We start from the raw sequence: 23,019 nt of genomic DNA, 5'->3' as shown, positions 1-23,019 counted from the left end.
AGTACACAGTCCAAACACAACTCAGAGACCAATTCATACAAACATGGCTTAGTACTATAACAGTAACAAATGTATTAACTAACGTCTATTTAAGTCAATATTCCATCTTGAAAAGTACCTTGTAGAACTACCACCCCAACTTAGGATAGCATTTAGCCAATTACGATGCAGAAGTAACAGACTCCCTATAGAGGCAGGCATCTTTCAAAATACGCCTAGAGAACTGAGAACCTGCACACTCTGTCTCTCAGGTGACTTGGGTGATGAATTTCACTACATATTCACATGTTCTAAGCTAGATAAATATAGAGTGAAATTCATTACTAGCTATTACTACCGAAACCCTTCAACCATCAAAAGGAATGAATTATTTAATTGTAAAGGTGTCAAACTTATGTAATTTGTAAAAATAATCCTCAATGAATTTTCAAAATGATTGATGTAGTACTTAAGAGAATTAACTGTAGAGAATTAAAATTATATTATTATCATTATGAGTTAAAGAATCGTAAATAATGTATTTGTACATATTATGTAAATAACCTTATTGTTTCACTTGATGATGTTTATAATTTCTTATGTCTCCTTGAGAGATGGTGAATAAAGTTATTATTAGGAACCACAAACGTTTGAAAATTTGAATGGCGCAAAATAGATGCTATCAATGTTCCTGCGGCACATAAAAAATTCAGAAAATCCCTTTAAAATCTCTGCAAGTTGCTGTTTTTTTTTTCTATAAAAATTTCTTGATTGGCAAATAAAATAGGGTTTGATCAGCTTAGAAAAATGAAATAATTGGGTCAAATGATATCAGATAATTGTCTGTATATTTGGGAATATATCCTAATTGACTCTAATGGCTTTATATCATAATAGACCAATTATTACTGCTATCTGATGGAAGTTATTTTTTCCAGTCAACTAATCAGAAACTTTCAAAAAAACAATTCTAAATCATAATATAATTCTGTTAATCAATAATCTAGTCCATAACCTTTCCTTTTAACAATTTTTTGTTAAAATCAGACATAGCCTCAACTTAAAACATCAGATTTCCTACAGTCACCATTGTAGGAATCATTGGGACAGGGGTCACAGAATTGCCGAGTGGGACTAAAAGGCAATTTTTTCCCTATGAAAACATGGTAAAGAATTTGAGAGTAGGGGAGCCAAAGCCAGACCGGCCCCAGTTCTATAGAAGAAGTGAAGCCATGACCTCTCTAGCCGCCTCATAAATGCCACTGATTGGGTACTGTGAAAAATGTGAAGTATTATTAAACTCAACCATCGAAGTTCAGCTTTTTAATCCTTACCTGATTTTGCATCATAGCTGGAACAAGATGATGGTGTTGCTGGTTGGACAGTTTTTTCTTTTGTGCGTTGAGTTCGACTGGAGAATGCTCGGACCAGCTGGTGCATACGATCACTGAGTGTGCTGCTAACATTGGACAGACTGTTAGTGTTAGATATACTGAAATATATAATCAACAAATGTTATCAGTGGTAAAATATTGCTCAATACGGTTGGTTGGAAGATGAAAAATTAAGGTCTGCTTCCAGTTAACTGATATTTCAGACTATATTAATTATAGAGAGATAAAGACTTATTGAACTAGAACTTGATTTTTTTTGTTTCTCAGAGTTTCACATTGAACTATATATAATTGTATTTTAATGTAGAAAAGGTTATGAATTCAAATCAAATCATTATGGCCTTTCAAAACTTCAGGCGTTAAAAAAAATATTTAGAAGTCTTTCAGCTGCTACAGCCATTGATCATCTTCTGCAAAATAATGGCTCATCATCTGCCATAATGGCTTGTCTATGGACCTTAACCTGCAGTAACATGATTTTCCAAAGATGTCATGTCAACCGACACCCATCACAAATGTCACGAATTTAGCAGTATTTTTCAAGTAATTGCCAACTTGGAGTCAAAGTAATCTAGTATGATTGGATTCCTAGTTGATTAAGGCGATGAAAAGTAAATAAAGCTCTATATTTGATGATTAGTTTGGACCAAATGAAGGAAAATTTAGCATATTTGATTCTTGCCTCAATCTAAATCAACAAAATTCTGTTATATTTAAATCTTATTCCAGACAGAATTAATATTACTTTCAAAGAAACTAGACAAAATTCTAGAGTGCTTGATTATTAGTTTGGACAAAATAAACACAATTCTCATATGTTTGAATTAAAAATTCAATGATGAAAAATATTTCTATACCAGTATGAAAGTTAGAACTTCAGAGAGAACTGTGGATCAACACATTATGTATTCCAGAATAGGATAATGTTATTCCATAAATATTCCTACAAGGTTTCTATCAAATACTCTTTCTGAAGTTGGACATAATAACATGCAAATCAGAAACCAGCAAAAAGTTTCCAAATAGAAACTGCACACATCTACATATTTTTCAAAGAGATTTTTACATATGTTAAAGAATTTACAGATTCATTTTGCACCTTATACAAATCAGTATCAGTCAGTCCTTCCATTCTAAAAAAACTCAACAAAATATGACTTCTGCACATTTTGTGCCAAACTTATGCACTTTAGTAAGTAATCCTCAATCAAAATTCTGTCATGAAATGATGTTAATTGAAAAGGTTTGTTTCTTTCTCCAGATTAAAATCTCTAAATATTTTTCTAATTTCCTTCAAATCTTCCATAAGCCCATATATTTATATATATATATCACAAAAAGTCAAATTGTATTTTCAGTTATAAAGACATTTTTGCTGCTTCTAATAAAAGGAGTAACTTGGGAAAAAAATCATAACACTAAAAAATATCAACGAGACTAGAAACCAAAAATATAGATTTCAAGAAGATAACATAAGAAATACCTACACAATTTTATCCATGGTGACAAGATGAACTAAGTATAGTTGTCAGTAGATATCCCTCAGGTCTCCTTACACTAACGATATAAGTAAAGATAAAGACTGAAGGAAATGAAGAACGTGGGTGAAAAGGTAATTTGTTTTTGGCAGTAAATGGCTATTGTTAATAGCGCGATATTAAATCGGCAAGGATCAATACTAGCTATTGTTCTCTGTACTGTAGTCTTTAATTACTGTCCTTTCAGTCCAACACTACCTGCTCTAAGCCAATCACTCTAGTAATTTATTCCAAGTTTCCTCCAGTTATAATTATTATGGCACCTTACTATTCTATTATACTTATAGTTCCAGGGCAATATCAGTGTTAATTATCACTTTGTTAATATATTTGCAGCAATTAAAAGTTTCAAACCTGATATTCCAATACACATTTTCTAATGAAAGTATATGTATATCACTTTCAGGTCCTGAGAAAGCTGAAATACACTCAATAAAAATCTGTACAAGCAAGACAATTCCATTAATAAAAATCTCATCATAAGTTCAAATCATTTTCTGAAATCTCTGCAAGTTTATATGGTCCGTAAATAACTATAAGGTTTTGAACAAGTTGAGATATAACAAATACATTTGCGATTCACGAGAAATTCACTCAAAAGTTGTCCACTTTACACTCCAATGTCCAATCAGAGTTTCCAATACTCATTCCTCATGCTTTCAATTCATCCATGTTTATTGTTTATGCATATTCACTGCAAATTGATATTATGAAGTTTATTAGCTGACATAAAACATGATTGATGAGTTCTTACAATTTGTTTTTTCTTTCCCAGGACAATGGCAATTTATTATGAAACTCACTATCACCAGTCAGCACTTTTCTCTATATAAAACTAGTAATTCCAATAAAGTTATTCTACAAAATTATCTCAATATCTCTGACTAAAAAGCTGTACCAAGTTGATTATCACTTTTTAAAAGATAACTTTAGTTACTGGCTGCTCACGAAAAATGTTCAAAATACTGAATAGAAATAAGCTTAATGCCACATTTGAGTCAAACATTTTGGATATTCAGACAATCTTTTCAGAAAAACTAGTGAAATCCACTGGAAATGTTGAATAAAATTTCCTAAATGCCACAATCACCATCAGACAATTCAGATCTCTACTTTTTGACAAGAATTATTCCGTTTAACGTCCCAATTCGACTGTCATTTAGTAAGAAAAACACATGATAAATATAGTTCAAATCCGTTTATCTCCTTTTAAGACCTCGCAGGAATCAGCCCAGACAAGCCATCAATTTGTAACCTGTGTTTAAAAGACAACCTATCAATTGCTGGAATTCTCAGGACTTCAGAAGATGCCATAAGTAACAGTCTTAAAGTTATAAATAATTCATAAATATTAGCATCATACCCAAGACAATAAATAATACTTAGATCAATTCATCATTCCAAACTTTCAAAACAATTTTTTTTTGATTGATTTTAACCTGTTTCTATTTTCAAACTTTTTATTATAGTTTTTTCATAAAAAGACGAGTAGACATTTTCATTCAACTGAAATACACTGGAATATTTGAATAAGAAACGATATTTCATAGAAACAGAGGTAAAACTTGTTGAGTATTCTGTCCATCATAAATTTCTGTTTTTTTAAAATACATGTTTATTTTGCTGGATAGAAACTTTTTTTTTGATACAATTATTCAAAACGATATCTCAATTTACAAGTTCCACCTCACTACTTTAAATTTCAAACAATTTTTTCCAATTTCCTGAACTCATTCCACTTTATCCCAATTACCATCTTCTGATACCATTCTTAATTATTGACGTTTCAAATTTCAAATAATTCCTTTTCAATAAGAAAAATTTGGATATCCTTGTTCCCGTCAAAGGACGAAAATTAAATTTATCGATCGGAAAGTGATGAGGTATACTCCTTTTTTATCTTTATGATTAGAAACTCCATCTAGCGCAACAATCAAACAAAATCCTTTTGTTGAAAGAGATTTGGAGTGATGAAAAGTTATCTTTATCTGGAGAATTGATCGGATATAAAACTTTCTACTGTGGCCACGACTGACCATTCCACATGACCAGTTCTCAAACAAGTTGCTTTTAATATCTGATTGTCAGATTTCCAATAGAAACCCTTTTACATGATCACAGTTCAAACAAATACAATGAAAGAAAAACATAATCTCTGTATCTTAGTTTAAAGTGAGAACTTTGGAATCTTTCCATTAAATCTCCTTAACTATCCGAGTAGATCAGTGTCCAGTGTTTGGATAATGAAGTAAAAGTAGTAGTTCTGTCTCAACAACAGTGGCGTTTCGTCAGGTGGGGAACATGGCATGGTTCCCATTAACTGAGTCTTCCTTGTCAGGAAATCTAATGATTTATAAAAATGCCACTGTTGAATGAGCAATGCCAAAGTGATTTTAAGTGTTAAGGCCGGTTTATACCCCGCTAAGCGAAAGAGCGAAGCGCAGATAAAGGAATCTTGATTCGCTGCGCAGCACTTTGCTTCGTGATGTCAAAACAAGTTGTCAACGCTAGTTTGTTTCGTCTGTATCTGATTGATTCCAGAGACCAAACTGAAGCTAAGAAGTAGGACAACATCCTGCTCCTTCGCCTAGCTTGAAAATGAACTTGCGAAAGTAAAATGCAGGTGAAACTTTGCTTCATAGCTGAGCTTTAAAGCTTGCTACGCTCGAGCGAAGAAAAACCCACGCTTTACTGCTTCACTGCTTCGCTTAGCATAGTATAAACCGGCCTTTAAAGCCTCCCTACTTCCGATACAACTGACATACTGCATGTTTCTCACAAGAATCTCCAGACAAAATCTTGTACATGTATGTAAGCTTATATTTGTAACAAATTAGACAATAAATGCCTGAAGCAAGAGCAATTTAAATTAATTGGTTATATTCTACTAGCGCTATTTTTATATCTTTAGCAGATCTCAGATCTGTAGTAATGAAATGTTCAATAAAGGTATCCATTTCCATTTTTTTTTTTAAAATGCAGAGCATTAACATCATGAATGCAACTGAGTTATTACAATGGACAGGTTTTTATGTGATGCCTTTTAAATCACATTGTTTCATTTTGAACTATTACTTCTTTAGTTCTATTCTTGTATCTTCCATTAACTGTTAAAAGAATTGAGAAATAGTTTGAGAATCTATCAAAGTGAAAGATCTTTAAGCAATCTATTATAATTTTACAGAGTTCCAAGTGTATCATTGTAGTAGTTGGTTCTTATTGTCTACTGTAATAATGGTGTTCCAACTTTATTTTACATCTAAATCTCCAGTTTTTAAAGATTTATTACACCAATTTACTTTTATTTCCACTGTAAGTGCTCATAATTTATTATTGACAATCGGTTCTCAGCGATATCTCACCAAAATGGCTTCTCTTATATTATTTCTAAGACATCATTTGTTAATTTGGTCCTCCAAGATCAGAGTTAAGATATTTGTATATTTTGCCACTTTTATTTCTTTTAATACAGAGATTAAAGATTGTCTCTGATTGTGTAAATTAAATTCAGGATAGCTGTATCTTGAGATTTTGAGATTTATTTTTTCCTTGAAATAGAAGACCAATATTAATATCGCTAAGTTCTCAACCTATAAAATTCACTTTGAAACAATATATTGAGTGTTAATGATTCTTAATGTATTATTTGAAATGAATGAAAGTTTAACATGATACTTGTCTGCACCGAAATTGGGCTGTGAAAGACGGCATTGTGCAATGGGGACATTTTGCCAGGAAAGTGGCATAGCCCAATCTTTGTCGATTTCAAAATATCTAAGGATCTTTAATATGCACAGCCTGTAGCAAGCAGGGTCTTGAACCATGCTCGGTCAATATTTTTTATATCATTGTCACTCTGACCATTCTATTGTATTGTATTTTGATAGATTTTGTGATTTAGATTGAGAAATTCTTTAATATCTTAATCTATCTGAGACTAGTTTCCTAATATCTTTATTCAAGGGAAAACTAATAATTGAATAATAATTTCTTGATTGATATCAACTTAACTAAAGTTAACAAGCTGAATGTTTCTGTGTAAGATGAATTCAACCATTCTAAAACTCAAGCCAAAAACCTCAGACAATCTATTTCAATTTCATCAGCATTTGATGACATTTTTTAACACAACATCAGAGAAATGAACGAGATTCAAATCAGACACACTTAAGAAAACTTGGTGGACATTAAACCCTTTCTAACACAAGCCATGTCAACAACCTGCCAAAATCAGACTAGCAATTTAAAGAAAGGTTTCTTTCATCTCAATACATCTTTTGATACGCCTAATGTTTCCAGTAAAATGACAAGAAAATATCTTAAATATTCAAAAAAATATCTTATTCATGTTTGATTCATAAGACAAGGTAGACTACATTATTTGATAAAAACTGAATCAAATTTTAATATCCCAGACAATAGAGTCAAATGATGTAGTACAACAACAACTCTGCTTGTATGGATTCAGCCCACTTCCACCCAAGAAAAATTCTGCAGTAAATGATTGTAAATTTAGGAAGTCTGTGCTATTTTCAGACATTCCCAGGGCCTTCCAATAATTGGTAACATAGAAATAAATATCTTTTTAATTTGTGGAGCGAGTGTGCGTCAGTAAAGTTGAATTCATACAGAGTTGTTTCCCATTATACAAAATCATTGTCAGGTAATATTATTTTACTGATATTTGCTTTACAATGGAATATGGAACATTACGCTATACATATGTAGTGCAAAATAAACCAACTCTCGATTTGAATGTTTTTTTTAGGATGTTCTTTCTAAACCTTTTCTTAAGGTGTTTATGATAGGGGTTGAAAATGAACACCAGACAACCATGTATTTGAAGCACACGTCTTGCCATAATGAACTAAATGTACCTTAAGAAGAATTCTAACCAACAGCACCTATTCGCCGACTGTGCTATTCCACAGCCACAAATATAAAACAGTGTTCCAACCCAACAAAGATGGAAGTATTGATGTTTTCACAGTTTGAAAGTTCTGTTTGTCTGTTACCATAAACCTGGTATTTTCCTTTCTACCTATTGCAAGAGTTACCTCCCATTAATGTTCCGGGATTCAATCACAGAATTCATTCATTCACTTATCAATAATGAGTAGAATTTATTTCATTTTGGCGAAAAAGTATAATAGCCAATTTAATAATTGACGCCAAAATCTGATAAAAATTTTGGGTGTCACAGTGTAGTGAATTGGACTCTTGCTCATAAGCCTGGAGGTCTTGGGTTATTCCAAGCAGAAATCAAGGCCATGTGTGCCACAGACTATGCCTGACAGTTGGAAATCAAGAACAGTAGATTACTTTAGCTGCCCTCTCAAAATTGTATCCATCATACAGTACAAGTCACTGCCCGCTTCCATTAGAAAATAAAATATAATAGTCCATTTTATTCAATTCAGAAAATATTGAATCTTAAAGATTGAATCAAACATTGAATAGGCAATCACATGTTATTCAAACACTTTAAGACATCAATACCTTGTTATGATGAATAACTTAAATCATCAAAGCCAACTTAGCAGTGCTAATTATAAATCAAAAGAAATGCACAGTCAGAGAAAATTGCCATGTAATTGAAGATTAAAAACATGCAGAGTTTGTTTACTACACTACAATCAGTTTCTGATCTTTTGATTAAATGCTATGGAATCTTTGATGGTAAAGAGGTCATCTGATCTTTGTATGTGTTCAAGGTTCAAGAATAGCTTTCATTTGCACGAATGCGATTCCCATCCATGGTGGCTCTGGTATGAGTGAAATTTATCACTACACTATGATTAAGGACCTACAGTTGCCAATTGGGATAACAGAATAGCAATTCTGGAAGCTATAAGTGTTTTCAACACTCAGACAAATACTAGAAAACCTCTTTACAATCCCTTTTATATACTTATTAGCATTGACAATTTCACTCTAATATGGATAATATAAACAAAATTTACAGGAAACATCATGTTATTCAATAAAATCTCACTGTTATCAACAGATTTTTTACTTTGAAACTTGGAGAAGGTTTGAGGCTATAACAATAAGAAGTTCTTCTATTTACATAAACACTTAGACAAATAGCCTACAGATGGTTTAAAAACAGATCTTGTCAACAAATGAAAACTGTTGAATCAATAGAACTATTTGAAAGACAATATAAGACAATATAAAAGCTTTCAGCATATCATATTGAACAGGTATTGGAAGTTTATGTATTGCTGACACAGAAAAAAATTCCTAAGAAATCCAAAATACATGATATTCCTTTCATTTTCCCAATAATTCAATGAATTTGTTTGTTTGTCTCCCGGAAAATGCCTCAAAATTTTGCTATTCGACTATTTTGCAATGAAATCACTGTCGTAGTTAATGCTCATCTCTTGTGTACCTGATTAGGTACAGGTATATACAGATTGAACACTAAAACCTTACTTAATCACAGAAATAAAACAATTCTATTATCAATTGAGACAGAATAACTTTTTATCATCCAAAACTACCTTAAATAAACTATTTATATTAAACTCTTTATATTAGATCTAATTGTCAGTTAAGAGTTGTGAATTGACCTTGAATGTCAATAATTGACATTAATCATGATGGATTGATAGGAATATAGCATTTAGAAATTGACTTTCTGCCATCTTGGCACCAGACAGCCTTTAGATTCACTATAAACTCATCAAAAAAAAAATCATGTCAATTTATCAGACACATGGTGTGGAATTTTAAATACATCTTTTAAATGGTAAAAATCAATATCTTATTCTTGATCATTACTGCATCTGGAATCTCATCTAGACTCTCATCTAGACTCTCATCTAGAATCACATCTAGACTCTCATCTAGACTTTCATCTAGAATCACATCTTGACTCTCATCTAGACTTTCATCTAGAATCACATCTAGACTCTCATCTAGACTCTCATCTAGACTCTCATCTAGAATCACATCTAGACTCTCATCTAGACTCTCATCTAGACTCTCATCTAGAATCTCATCTAGACTCTCATCTAGACTCTCATCTAGAATCACATCTAGACTTTCATCTAGAATCACATCTAGACTCTCATCTAGACTCTCATCTAGACTTTCATCTAGAATCACATCTAGACTCTCATCTAGAATCTCATCTAGACTCTCATCTAGAATCACATCTAGACTCTCATCTAGAATCTCATCTAGACTCTCATCTAGAATCTCATCTAGACACTCATCTAGAATCACATCTAGACTTAAATAATTTACCATACAGACAGATATCATAGTAGATTGTCATCACCTGTATCAGAGCAAAGTTATGTTTAACAATGCATAACTGAATTATTGAGTTGCAACAACTGCAGTCCCAAATACCTTATATAACTTGTGTTTTCTTTATCATCAAAAATACCAAATATAATTGAAAATTGATGGAGGCACTGACATGTGCTGGAAGAAAAACAAAATAGCGAATACCAAGGGCAATATTACTGTATACATGTAACTCTTGATAAAAAAATTTATTAACATTGCAAATAAATCCATGGGTTCAAATCCTGAATGCTACTGTACAAGAGAAAAGGCACTACTAAATCTTTTTCTAAACCTTTATGTAGATTTTAAATCCCAATGAGACAAACTTAATAGATTTTTACATAGGCTGATTTTTTCAAGAATTTTTCAAGTTGAGTGACTACTGTAATTAAGTTTGTCGTTAAAGAAAGCTATGTTAAAGTAATGATGTGATAATTAAGTCTAGTGCCTAAGGTAACTGAGTCTCTAGATGTCAACATACTTCTTCTAATTGCAAGCAATATTTCTCTATGGTGAAGAAGAGCAAAACCTAAAACTCAACGAGCTGACTCCATGTTGTTTTAGCTGAATTATTTGCGACAACTGAGATTTTGAATCTTGCCACATGATTTGATCATGTTTTTATTTGAAGTGAAAATTTATCTCAAGTTTAGGATTTATCGTGATGTAGAACTCAAACGTTGATTTCATTTTTCTTTTTTTAAATCATTTGTAGTAACTGAGCTTTTGAATCTTGCCACTTAATTTAGCTCTTGCAGTGGAAATTTATCTGGATTTATCGTGATTTAAACCTTAGACTTATTATCGCAAGCCCTTGACGTGTTGTCAAGAACATGACAAGAATATCATCAATCATGATAACTACTTGACACATTTTTCTAAAATATTTGAACAAAACCATATGTAGCCACTGTAATCTATAAATGAACTAAATTAATCTATTGAAATTCAAGAAAACAAAAGATAAGTAGAACAAATCAATTTTATGCATTACCCTGGTTGTTGGCATGGAACTTCCATTTTTCGTATAATCCACTTTCTAATATTTGATCTCCATTCAGAATCTGATATTTTATTTTATAAGTTCACAGTAGGTTCATAATATAATATTTATTGTAGCCATTGTTTTGAAACAAAATTCACATCATGTAGAACATCAAGTAAAAAGTAATCAATTTTTTCACAGAGAAAGCAAATCGGAAAAATGCACAATCCAATTAGTATTAGTATGATAACTAAATCCAAAAACCTACATCAAAAGACGATATAAATCCATCAAAAGACGATATAAATCCATCAAAAGAAATCCAAAAATCAGCATCATGTCTTCAGTTCAAAATTTATTATATGTCCAATGTTTAACATTTTTGTTCTTTTTTAAGTAATCCAATGATATAATTTTTTCAAGAAACCGCCACTATAAAACTCATTAAAACATCAACAATCCTTGCTGATTTTTCCTGGAGTTCTTTACAGTTGCACAGTGTCTTTATAAGAATCTGTCATCAAATGATAAAGAATTTGCATGCTTTCTGGAAAGTGATTTTCAGAACTGCATGATTTCTAGTGATGTTAATCCACAAGGCTATCAACAAAGTGGACAACTCTGATTGATTGGTTTTCATCATAAACGGTCCAAACGAAGATTAATTAATTTATATTGTTATAATAGCATAACTTGAGCATGATAATCAAGTTCATAACAATCAACAAGGACTATAATTTCATCAAGGATAACAACATACAAAGGAATATACTTGGTAACTAACTCTGATCGAATTAGAACCTAATTTCCTCCTTGAATTGAAAAGAGTCATTAATTCCCTTGCTTCATTCGAATCAATTGATCAAACTGTAAACTTCATTAATTTTCACCTTTGACCAACGTGAATCAAGCTCACCAATTTGTTTAGTCTTGATTGCCTAGTCTATAATTCAACTGATTCAAGAATAGCACCAACATTCAGACAAAGTGCCCAAGCAGAATTTCTAATCAGACAGTGAATTTCATTAAGCACTAGTAATTGCAGCAATGTAAAGTCTGAAAACTTGGTTCTGTATGCAAAGACAACCAATTATAACTCTTTGATCTTGCATTAGAAACATGAGATGAAACATATGAGCTCTTGACAATAATGATTTTCATTCTCATTCTTGAGCCTGGGATAATTTTCTCATACAATTTCTTCAAATGAGAAATAAATATAAACATGGGATCTGATCTTTGTTCCACAGGAGCCATTTGGACCCTTTTATTTCATTGAATTTGTCTGTAAAATGCATTCATGAGAACAACTCATATTTGAATCCATAGCTAGGACAGATCACATGTAGTAATGGACAGTCTTTTGTGTAGGGGAACTGTAATGTAATCGTCAGAATAGTTATGGACATCATAAATTGAAGTTTACTTATAGAATAATATAGTTTATTAATTATCTAGGACTTCAAAACAACTTGCCCCATGAGAATTGATCAAGGTACTTAACAAGATGTTCCTTAACTGATTCAAATTCAGATCATCTTTGGTTGATTAGTTGCAAATTAGTAGAGCACCATTTAAATTCCATACCAGCTGTTTTAATGATTTCTTATATTGAAACACATGTCAACAGCATTAGATGTGGTGAAGCCATGTGATTGTTTGTAGGAAGCAAGTAATAAATCCAGACGGGGCAATGGTGTATCGTGTTTAGTTGTAGTAATGGAATTAGTCGGTTGTCAGAATTTTTTAAGAGTACAATCTATTTTTTGGTGGAGATTGTCCCCCTATAGCTATGGGCTTAAGATCATCAGATGAGATGTATCAATATTTCAAAGAGAAACATGGGAAAATGTTTTCAAGATGAAAGAACGGCAATTACTTAAATTCAACAATGATTCATTACAAGTGTATCATGAATAGGACATCTTGAGTAAAGACTGTGGTCATAATCAATGAAAACACTTTCAGTCTTCCTTACGCCCGAGGGTAGTCTACAACTTAACTAATGATACTATCTCCTAGTATTGATCAAATACAGAATCTTAATTCTTACGCATTAAAACAACATCAAAATTTACATCTTTCTAGTGCTTCAAATTCAATGGCGGCCATTTTGAAAGTTCTCAAGTTTTGACAATAATTGATGAGAGGGAAAGAAAATTGTGTCAATGTTTACTAACCATTACAAAATTGCATATTTTTCCTACATGATGGATAGGAGTAAGACGTGTTGAGAACAATTGAAGATGTATTCTAAATCAAATTATTCTAAAAGTTGTAACACTCTTGGAAGAAAATTTACCATAGCAACACTAATGCAAATAATTTTTTTTTACTGCAATACTGATTCTCTTAAAAGCTTTTTAACACCGAAATATACAACGTGAAAATTTGATAAACTACATCCCTAAATGTTTATATGCTTTCATGACAATGCAAATTTGTTGAAGGGCAAACGCACCAAACACATAGAGCATTTATGTGAAAAACTATGAAACAGTAAGAGATGCTAGGCAATGTTTAGAAGTCTAATTCTAGTTACACTCTATTAGTTTGTAATATAAATTATGCATACTTCACTGTGATCTGCACTAAATAACTCAACAAATAGGTCAAGACCAAATACAACATTAGTATTTACCTGGGCTGTTCAACTACTTGCCAGGCATGTCTGACTAGATATCTGCAATGTCAGTTACAAATCTTGGATTTCCTTCAACAAATTTAATTACCTTTACTTCGAATAGACAGACGTTAATTTATACTTGCACGATTCCTTATCTGTCTTGATTTAATTTTGCACACTTCTATCTTTTTATTTTTTGTTTTGTGCGTAAGAAGTAAAATGTCACTGAAGATGTGAACAGATAATCCATGAAGGATCAATAATGAGATCCCAAGAGATCGTATAAAATAAACTAAATTAAGATATCTTCGAGGGAAAAAATGTGATAATTTAGGATTCAACTGAGATTACTACATAAACCTTTTCCTTGTTCTTTATCTATCCTTAGGTAGAATATCTTTCTTGCAGGAGACTAACTCACTATAGATGTTGCATTTGAATGGATTCAAAAAGATTTTCTAACCTTTATATGTGTATTAGGGACATTATATATCTCACAGGAGAATAACTGAGATTCATTTGATTTCAAATTTCTAACGAGCTATATCTGTGTAAGTGTATTTAGTTACAATATGTTGAACAAGTAATCAGGAAACACTCATTAAATCAATTGTTGTTTTTCTCTTTTATCTCCTGACAGGCCTACATTTGAAGGGATTCATACAAGGTTTTCTAACCTTTTAATGTGTATTGGGAACATTGCTTTTCTCTATTACCTTTTAACAGAGTTATATTGACACACTCAATGACACAACAGATACAGTATCAAAGTACATAATTAGAGCAAGAAAGTAATTGCCAATAAATTGAAGTAGTAACTGATTCCTTTAGAATATCTTAAACTTTAAGTGATAACACACGGAAAAACAGGAAAGACGGAACTGATCCAACGTGCCAACAGCCAATAATGTTTAAATTTCTAATTAAATTGTTTCATTCACAGTGTCACAGAGAATTTATTTTATCTTTGCTTGCTTTTAATTACAAATGTTACTTTTTTAATGATCTAAGAAGTAAAGTTTGTCAAAAATTAAAATATATTATACCCCTGCAGCACCATTTGCCTGCAATCCTAATCCTATTATATCATATAGAAATAAAACAAGCATTTTCTCTGTGATAACAGTGTTTCATATTATTGATTGCAGAGCAATAGAAATAATCTAGTTGACCGTAAATTGCACAGCAAGATACTCTGAGCAATGATATATTTCAGGATCTGTTTCTATATTATTTCTATATTATTTCTATATCTGACATATTTAATATTTCTATATTATTAATATATATGCTTCAAGGTGCTATACAGATGAAAGCATGTTAAAATGAATTCAGATTTGAATTGACGTACTTAATTGGTAAAGCATAAGATAACTACCCAATACATTTCTTCAAAAATAAAAAAAAAATGTATATCACTGTCATTGCATTTTTCTGGTACTGGCGCCTGAATAGGCATTCAGTAAGCCCCCAATAAGCCAATGTGATCAAATGGAGCCACTGTAATACCTAGATCTATGTAAGTATTAACACAAGCTCTGATTTCTATGATGTATATTATTTTTCATTCTACTTCAGTACATAAGAGTTAATTCTTGTTTATATTTGGAAACTTTCCCAAGGTTTGTTTTATAAATATTAAAAAGCTTACCTTGAAATAGAGTCTGGATCTTTCCTCTGTCCTCTAGGACTAGGTGAGAGTAGTAAGTCACTGGTGCTCCACATAGAATGTGTACTAAGCATACCAGGGCTTGGTACCGGAGGGTGAAAACGTAACTCATTAGAGACATTGTCAATTTTCAGATCTACTACAGGCTTTCTTTTAGAGGTGGTAGAATCTTTACTCCATAGTGAGGCTATACTAGATCTTCTGGTTCCTGAAAAATACAGGTTTGGGTGGTTGCAAATTAGCAAGTACTAATGGGCAGAAGGTAACATTGAAAGGGTGGTTGAAAAACATAAGAAGTTACTATAGAACAGAAGGTACTGGTGCAGGGCAAAAAGAATTTGAATTTCACGATTTTCATGTTGTTAAATACAAGAAATATTTGAATTGGAATATAACCCACACAGCAAGTGGTAATGGATAAAATTTAATGGGTTTATCTTCCAGGCAATTATCACCTATCATGTCTAAACAGTATCCAAGACAACCCAGTTGTTAATAGGCGTTGACAATCCAAAAAAGGTCAATGCCAAGAAAATTAGTATAGAACCAACTTAGATTGGATTTTTTGAAACCAATGATTCTTTGTGCCTCAGAACATAGCGCTTTCAAGTTTAAATAAATAGTAATGCCCACTTCGATCTCCTAATCCAGCAAAGCTTTACCTAAATCTGGTTTGAGTAATGGATGGTAATTAATCCTGTATGTATCTAAATGCTTTTTATTCATGGTTCAACCATTTCAAAATTCACAAACTATCACAAGATCTGTTGAAGCAATCACAAGAATCTTTTAGATTCTCACTATGTTGATAAAAAATAAGTCATCAAAACATTACAGTCTGTAAAATATTATTTGTCCTATAAATAACATTTGTCCTCGAAATATCATTGGACCATAAATCATTGTTTGTCCTCAAAATTTTGCTGTTGCACCAAATAGTTCTCCAAAAACCATTTCAGGCATCAAAATCATAAAATTCTACTTTGAAAATATCTTTTGTCCTTATAACATTAAAACAATCCTCAAAATATCATTAATCCTTAAAACAGTCCTCAAAATATCATTAGTCCTTAAAACATTAAAACAGTCCTCAAAATATCACAAAAACCCTCAACAAATGAGAAAAATGGTACACAATGATGACAGTAAGACAAGGTAGTGTCACAAGTAAAACAAGAGAAAACAATAATCAGTTTATTGTAATTATATTACATGTGTATATTAATAACTTTTATCTCTCAATAATCATCAATAAATACCTTCATTTAAACAACATTATCATCTAATCTTTACTCTTTCTCATCTTATTACCAGCTAGAGTAAACATAGACTTCGGTCATCAAACTTAGACCAGACAAGTATTGACAGTACTTAGACTGGTGGGAGAAGAACTATTCAGATCAGCTTTTCTGCTGAATTGGTCATTTAAGCGATCTGTGCCATTTTGCCCTTCTTTGTCTTTTGTATCACGAAAGCACCTAAACAGTATCAGCAAAATTTGTAATAAAACTTTCCCCATCTGTGTCTGATAAATTTCTCAGTTAAATGTCAGTAAAACCTCTAAGCTCAATGCTGGAGAATCTTTCCCTTTGCTGTCAATTATTTCTGTCAGTAAAAGTAAAACTTCCAGTTCAGTGCCAGTGGAGCTTCAATAGTAACAGTAAAACCTCAAAATATAATCTGTCAGTAAGCTCAGTAAAACCAAAATTTGCCACTGAAACCTTTGTTCAAATGACAGAGCCAACAGTCTCAATAAAACCTCTGATCTACTCTACTTTGCTAAGGGATCAGAATTTTTTTTAGTAACATCAACTAAACCTTTAATTTGTCAGTGAAACCCTTGTTCAGAGTCAGTGCCAACAGTCTTAATAAAACCTCCAATAAACCTCAATCACTTTCTGTAGGGGTCAGAATATTTATCTCAGTAAGGATTGCAAAACCTCCAATTTAACAGTGTCATTAAATCTTCTCCAAGTGGTAGGCCTTCGATAGAACCCACTCTCAGTGAAGGTAAAACCTTCCCCTCTCAGGATCCGCTCTGCTTTTCCAATGTCAATGGAAATAAAAATTCCCCATTGTCACAACCCTGAATGACACTCAATAATAATTTTCATAGGTAATAAACTCACCCCAATGGTTAAATTGCTAAATAATTAAATTAAATCTCAAGAGAATTCAAAATATGTCTTTCAATCAATTTGCCATTTAATTATCAATTTTTCTCTTGCGTAACAAATCAAACAAAACTAAAATAAAATGTTGAATTTATTGATGAAGTTTAAGTGAATTTTGTTGATGAAGCACGTTTTGGTTTGCCTTATATATTTAACTTTAACGGAATATTTCTACAATTAATCTACATTAAAATTCTATGTATGATTCTTCTCCCATTTGAAGCTATTTTCTGTACATCATATATTAATAGATCTTGTGTAAAAACAATGATAGTAGTATAACATAAAGTTAAAAATAACCACACTATTTTCTATAATAGTGAAATTATAAACTGGTGCTTATGCACTAAATAGATCTGGGCTGATATTATTAAAATCTTCAAAAAATAATCAAAGCTGCATAAGATATCAACAATAGATTTATTTATCTTGTATTTATTTATTAAGTTATTTAATATATTCTCTTTTTATTCTTTACTTTTTTATTTCTTACAGAATCGAAGCGTCAAAACCTCAACTGAAAACATATGATTCTGGAAAAGAGGCCATCTAAAAGTGACAGACTGTTCTAATTTGATGAAATTATGTTCTAGTAATAATAGCTTGTCCATAACTGTGACAAGTTGGTCTCTCTAGAACCACAGTAATTGTCTGTCATAGTAAATAGACTTCAGAAAAATTAAAACCCTATCATTTTGAAGTATTTTGTACTCCTTATTTGGTAATGATAGACAAAAACCAGTACATCAGATGATGATGAAGATTTAAGTTACAAAACTGAAATAATAGTCTTCACCTAAAAGTGAATTGATGAATCATGATACGAAATGCCATGATACATGTATTGTATCAAGAGGTTGTGTATCGATACTTAACGATTCCATAATTTTTTCCCATTGTATTACAATAAATGATTTTTATTTAATTTGCCAGTGACATCTGATTTATATTTTGATTCAATGGTTTGGACCTCTCTATTGGTTTTCATTCAATTTCACTTTTAGGCCTTCTTCAATAAATAAATCAACCTTAAAAGTACAAAAACCAATATCGATATACAAATGAATTTCATAAAATACATTGATAATATGTCCATTATTATTAACATTATATAATTGTATGGATTGTTCATGTAGAACATCAACTGAATAAGAATTTCAATATTATTTTCATGCCATTGTCAGACAGAATCAAGATTAATGCGTAGGAAGAATACATGCACGAATTCCTACTTCTGACTGAAATGAGATGGAGCAGAGCAAATCTTCAGACTGTAGTCAAGACATTAGAGAATTAAACGTTCCTCTTAATACCATTATTGGTGTACAGATACAATTTATCACATGTGTTCTATATCTGTTATTTTTATATGCGTAAAAGTTTTCGTTTAAAAATGTATTCACAGCAATATTATCATGTGACAAACTACAGTATATCGAAATATAAATGCCAGTTGGGTAATTGGTTACTAACTGCAAGTGACATTAGAAGTGTAAGCATTATAGAAAGAAATTTCAATAAACAGGGGCTTTATTCTGGAAAACATAACTTAAGATGATTTTAGTGTTCCAATCATTTGATTGGTCACTCACTAAAATTATCCAATCAGATTACTGTATTTTTTCTTAAAATCTGGATTTTTATCCAGTCTAATTAAAAATAGATCAAACTTTGGTTTAGTTTTTTTTTAGCATTTATTTGTAATTTAGCCACTAAAGTTTGGGTCCAACGACAGCCCTCTTGAACATTCGTCAAATTAACCTTTGATTGGACTGGATTTTTATCTTTGTTAAGTTTTCAAGAATAAGGCCCCAGGACTATACACAAAATTTTCACCTCCAGTGTGACTCAAGCTTAAAGATATTATTGACTTCTGTGATAAACCTAGAGAATAGATCAGACTTAATTTGACATGGTATGTATATTAGATATTAATATATTCATACTTAGAACCTTGTATTATATACCAATATTACTTAACTGTCAGAGTATATCTATTCACTTACACATCCCTTGACAGTTGCAAATAGAAAAAGAATAGACAATTTTTTTGGGGCTTTTAACATTCATAACATCACTATCATGCAGATTTTGACTTATACTCAGTTTGTTTAATGTTAAAAATAAATCTGGTAGAGCAAAAACAGTTCGCCTCATTTTAAGTCCAAATAAAGTAGAGTTTCAAGGAAGCTCTCATCTGAAAAGTCAAGTGAAGAGTGACTTCATGATGTGATGCAACTTAGTAACTGTATGTGTTCACCAATAATGTCTATGTAGCCAATATCTGCATTTAGTTCTATAGAAATAATAAGGATAGAATGCATAACAATTCAGCAATGTTGATTACAGCAACATCATCATATTATCTTTCAAAATTCTCTTAATAACATGATCATTGTCATATACAATTTGTTTCTATTTGACATACATGAAAGTAAATTGAATTTAACGAGCTAGTGTTTTGTACTGGGCTAACAAAGACATTCCACTAAGTACAGTGCACATTAGAAATTTGTCATAGACAAATGCGATATCATCATTACTTTCTCATTTCCTTCAACCTCAACATTTTTATTACATTCAAAATGCTTATAAGCTCTAGAAGAAACTCATGATATATCAAATAGCCAATTCACAAACTAAAATTGTAACCTTGTTCTTGAATCCGCAAGGAAGGAGACAAAGAGAAATATTACAAATTCTATCTTCAATAGTTAAATCCAGCTGATATTTAGAAGTGCTGGCAAGATATATCGGTGAATCGATGTATCATGATATGACATGCCATGATAGTTGTATTGTATCACGACATAGTGTATTGATACTTGACGAAATTGTTAGAAACTTTTTATAAGACAGTGGATGCTAACCACTTCCATCAACTATATTACCAAATATCATAGCAAATATATATAGAAACTTTGAAGATAAAATGTTAATTCTTATCCCATTACCCCATATCGCGATATGTATCGTATCAGGACCCTTGTATCAGGATATGTATCGTATCAGGACCCTTGTATCAGGATATGTATCATATCAGGACCCTTGTATCAGGATATGTATCGTATCAGGACCCTTGTATCAGGATATGTATCGTATCAGGACCCTTGTATCAGGATATGTATCGTATCAGGACCCTTGTATCAGGATATGTATCGTATCAGGACCCTTGTATCAGGATATATATCATATCAGGATCCTTGTATCAGGATATCTATCGTATCAGGACCCTTGTATCAGGATATCTATCGTATCATGACATGATTGACGATACCCAGCACTAATATTTAGGCTCCATCCCAAAACAAATTCAATGGGAACAAGATTTCAAAATGATAAAGAAAAACAGAATAAGAGAATTTACCTTTTGATTTTTTTGATAATTTCCTCTTTGAGTGATGATGGGTACAGTTCTCATCATGATCCTCTTGTAACAATGGACATCCACTTTCACAATCATGTAATTCATGAAGTGAAATAAGTTCATAATCAGCAAAGGATGAGCACATTTCTTGTTTTTGCCGCATATTCATGGAGCCAGTCCATAGTTTCTCAGCAACTTTCCAAATCATTTAGAACAATAGAGGTTTGATTTTCCATGGAAAACACTATACTGTACTTCCATTTAATATGATGAACAATAACAGGTTTTTTCTTCACATGATACAAACAATTTGAACATTACCTATAATCCATTTTCAATTTACTAGTTTAATGTTCTTTTTTTTTTCACATGAAACAAACAATTTGCCCATCACCAATGATCCATTTTAAATTTACTAGAAATAAACCAGACAGTTTCTATTCTTGCCGATTTCACAACAAGTTAATCATGAAACCCTTGAGAACTAAATATGGCTGAATGAACAAGTTGTAAACTGAATATTGTCATTAATCATGTGTGATCTCTTCCAGAAGTCTCACTTCTACTCCATTCCATCAAATCAATTTGCGCCTTTTCTATCTCTTGAGGATTTGAAAATTAAAAGCTTTTTTCACTGCCAATCGTAAAATGATTACAGTCCACTGGTGTCGTTGAGAAATAGAGAACGTAAGAGATGATTACCACCAATGTTGAACCAATGTTTAATAAAGTGGCTTAAAGAAGGATTGAGATAATAATCTACTCTAGATGTTTATATTCTATGTCTTCAGATCAACTTGTTAATGAGATCACATCTACTGCATAAAAACAAAGTCCAGGACCAGGGATGCTGATATGGCTAGATTTGCCAGTCATGTCTGATAGGAGCTCAAAACTGTCTAATATTTTTGGTGTCTAACTACTATATTCAACTGTCACTATGGAAACTCTAAAACCTAGAAATAAGCACAGTATTGTCTACAATACAAAATTTCCAGCAAAAGTTTTGATATGAACACTCAGTGTCAGAGTGGCAGCCAATAAATCTACAGTCACCAAAGAATAAATCATAATCCTTCAGAAGTACTGAAAAACATCAACAACCCCAAAACACATCCTAGCACACTTACTTCTTCATTCAGAGAACTAGTTAACTGACATTTTGAAACTGTCTTTGCAGACACTGACTGATAAGCATGTCAAGTGAAATAAATATAGGCTACTCTCTTTTCCATACTTTTAAGTCTTCAAAACATGTCTAATGCTCTTTTATCTACTTTACAACAGAAACCTTAGTACTGTATATCTGTCTCACTGTTTCATAACTTCATCCAATATAATACCAAACAAATATTCCAAAATTCTATTTGGCCTAAAACTAAGTGATAACTTTAAAAATTCCATTTTGATACCAATGACATTTCAGATATCTAACTACAGCGTTCTAGCATTAATATATCACAGAATATAAGAATGGTCTCAATGTGATTCGTTAATTATTGAATGATCAAAATATGATAAATAATCCATCTATATCCCATTGATATTTTAACCTTTTATAAATCACTGTTCAAAATATCTCACTATATCCAAGTAAAAATGAGAATAAAAGAGCATACAATATTAAAAATCCACATATTCCATTTTAATACCAGAGTCATTTCAACTTTCATTGATATTGTTAGATAAACCATAGCCTATACTAATGTGAATACATTTCATTTTTTTCTGAATGTGTGTCACCATGTGTGCAGCTTGTCTATTGGATAAAACTATAAAAATGTTGGTTATGTTTTACTAACTGAATGCAAGAAGATCAGATTTAAATTCTGTGGCATTTATACATTTTGCAGAAAGTGACCTTTGGAATTTCTACTCTTTCCTAGACTTCCTGTGAGACTTTGTAATCAAATACACAAAACCTCTTTTTATAACCCTAAATATCAGAATTCAAAATGACATTTGAATATTTGAAGCAGATT

General features: G+C 31.6%; 1 protein-coding gene across 1 annotated transcript; it reads right to left on the bottom strand.

Annotated features, from left to right (window-relative positions):
• Positions 1 to 9,661: 9,661 nt before the first annotated feature.
• Positions 9,662 to 16,222, bottom strand: LOTGIDRAFT_158985 (hypothetical protein; the record flags this gene model as incomplete). Its single annotated transcript, XM_009052658.1, has 4 exons — positions 9,662 to 10,154; positions 13,843 to 13,884; positions 15,479 to 15,704; positions 16,159 to 16,222. The coding sequence occupies 4 exons, from the start codon at positions 16,220 to 16,222 to the stop codon at positions 9,662 to 9,664; spliced, it is 825 nt and encodes a 274-aa protein (XP_009050906.1).
• Positions 16,223 to 23,019: the final 6,797 nt, after the last annotated feature.

This window comes from Lottia gigantea (assembly GCF_000327385.1).
Source record: "Lottia gigantea unplaced genomic scaffold LOTGIsca_19, whole genome shotgun sequence".
NCBI classification, from domain to species: Eukaryota; Metazoa; Mollusca; class Gastropoda; family Lottiidae; genus Lottia; species Lottia gigantea.
Note: the sequence above shows the minus strand (reverse complement) of the source record. Positions and strands in the feature narration are given on the sequence as shown.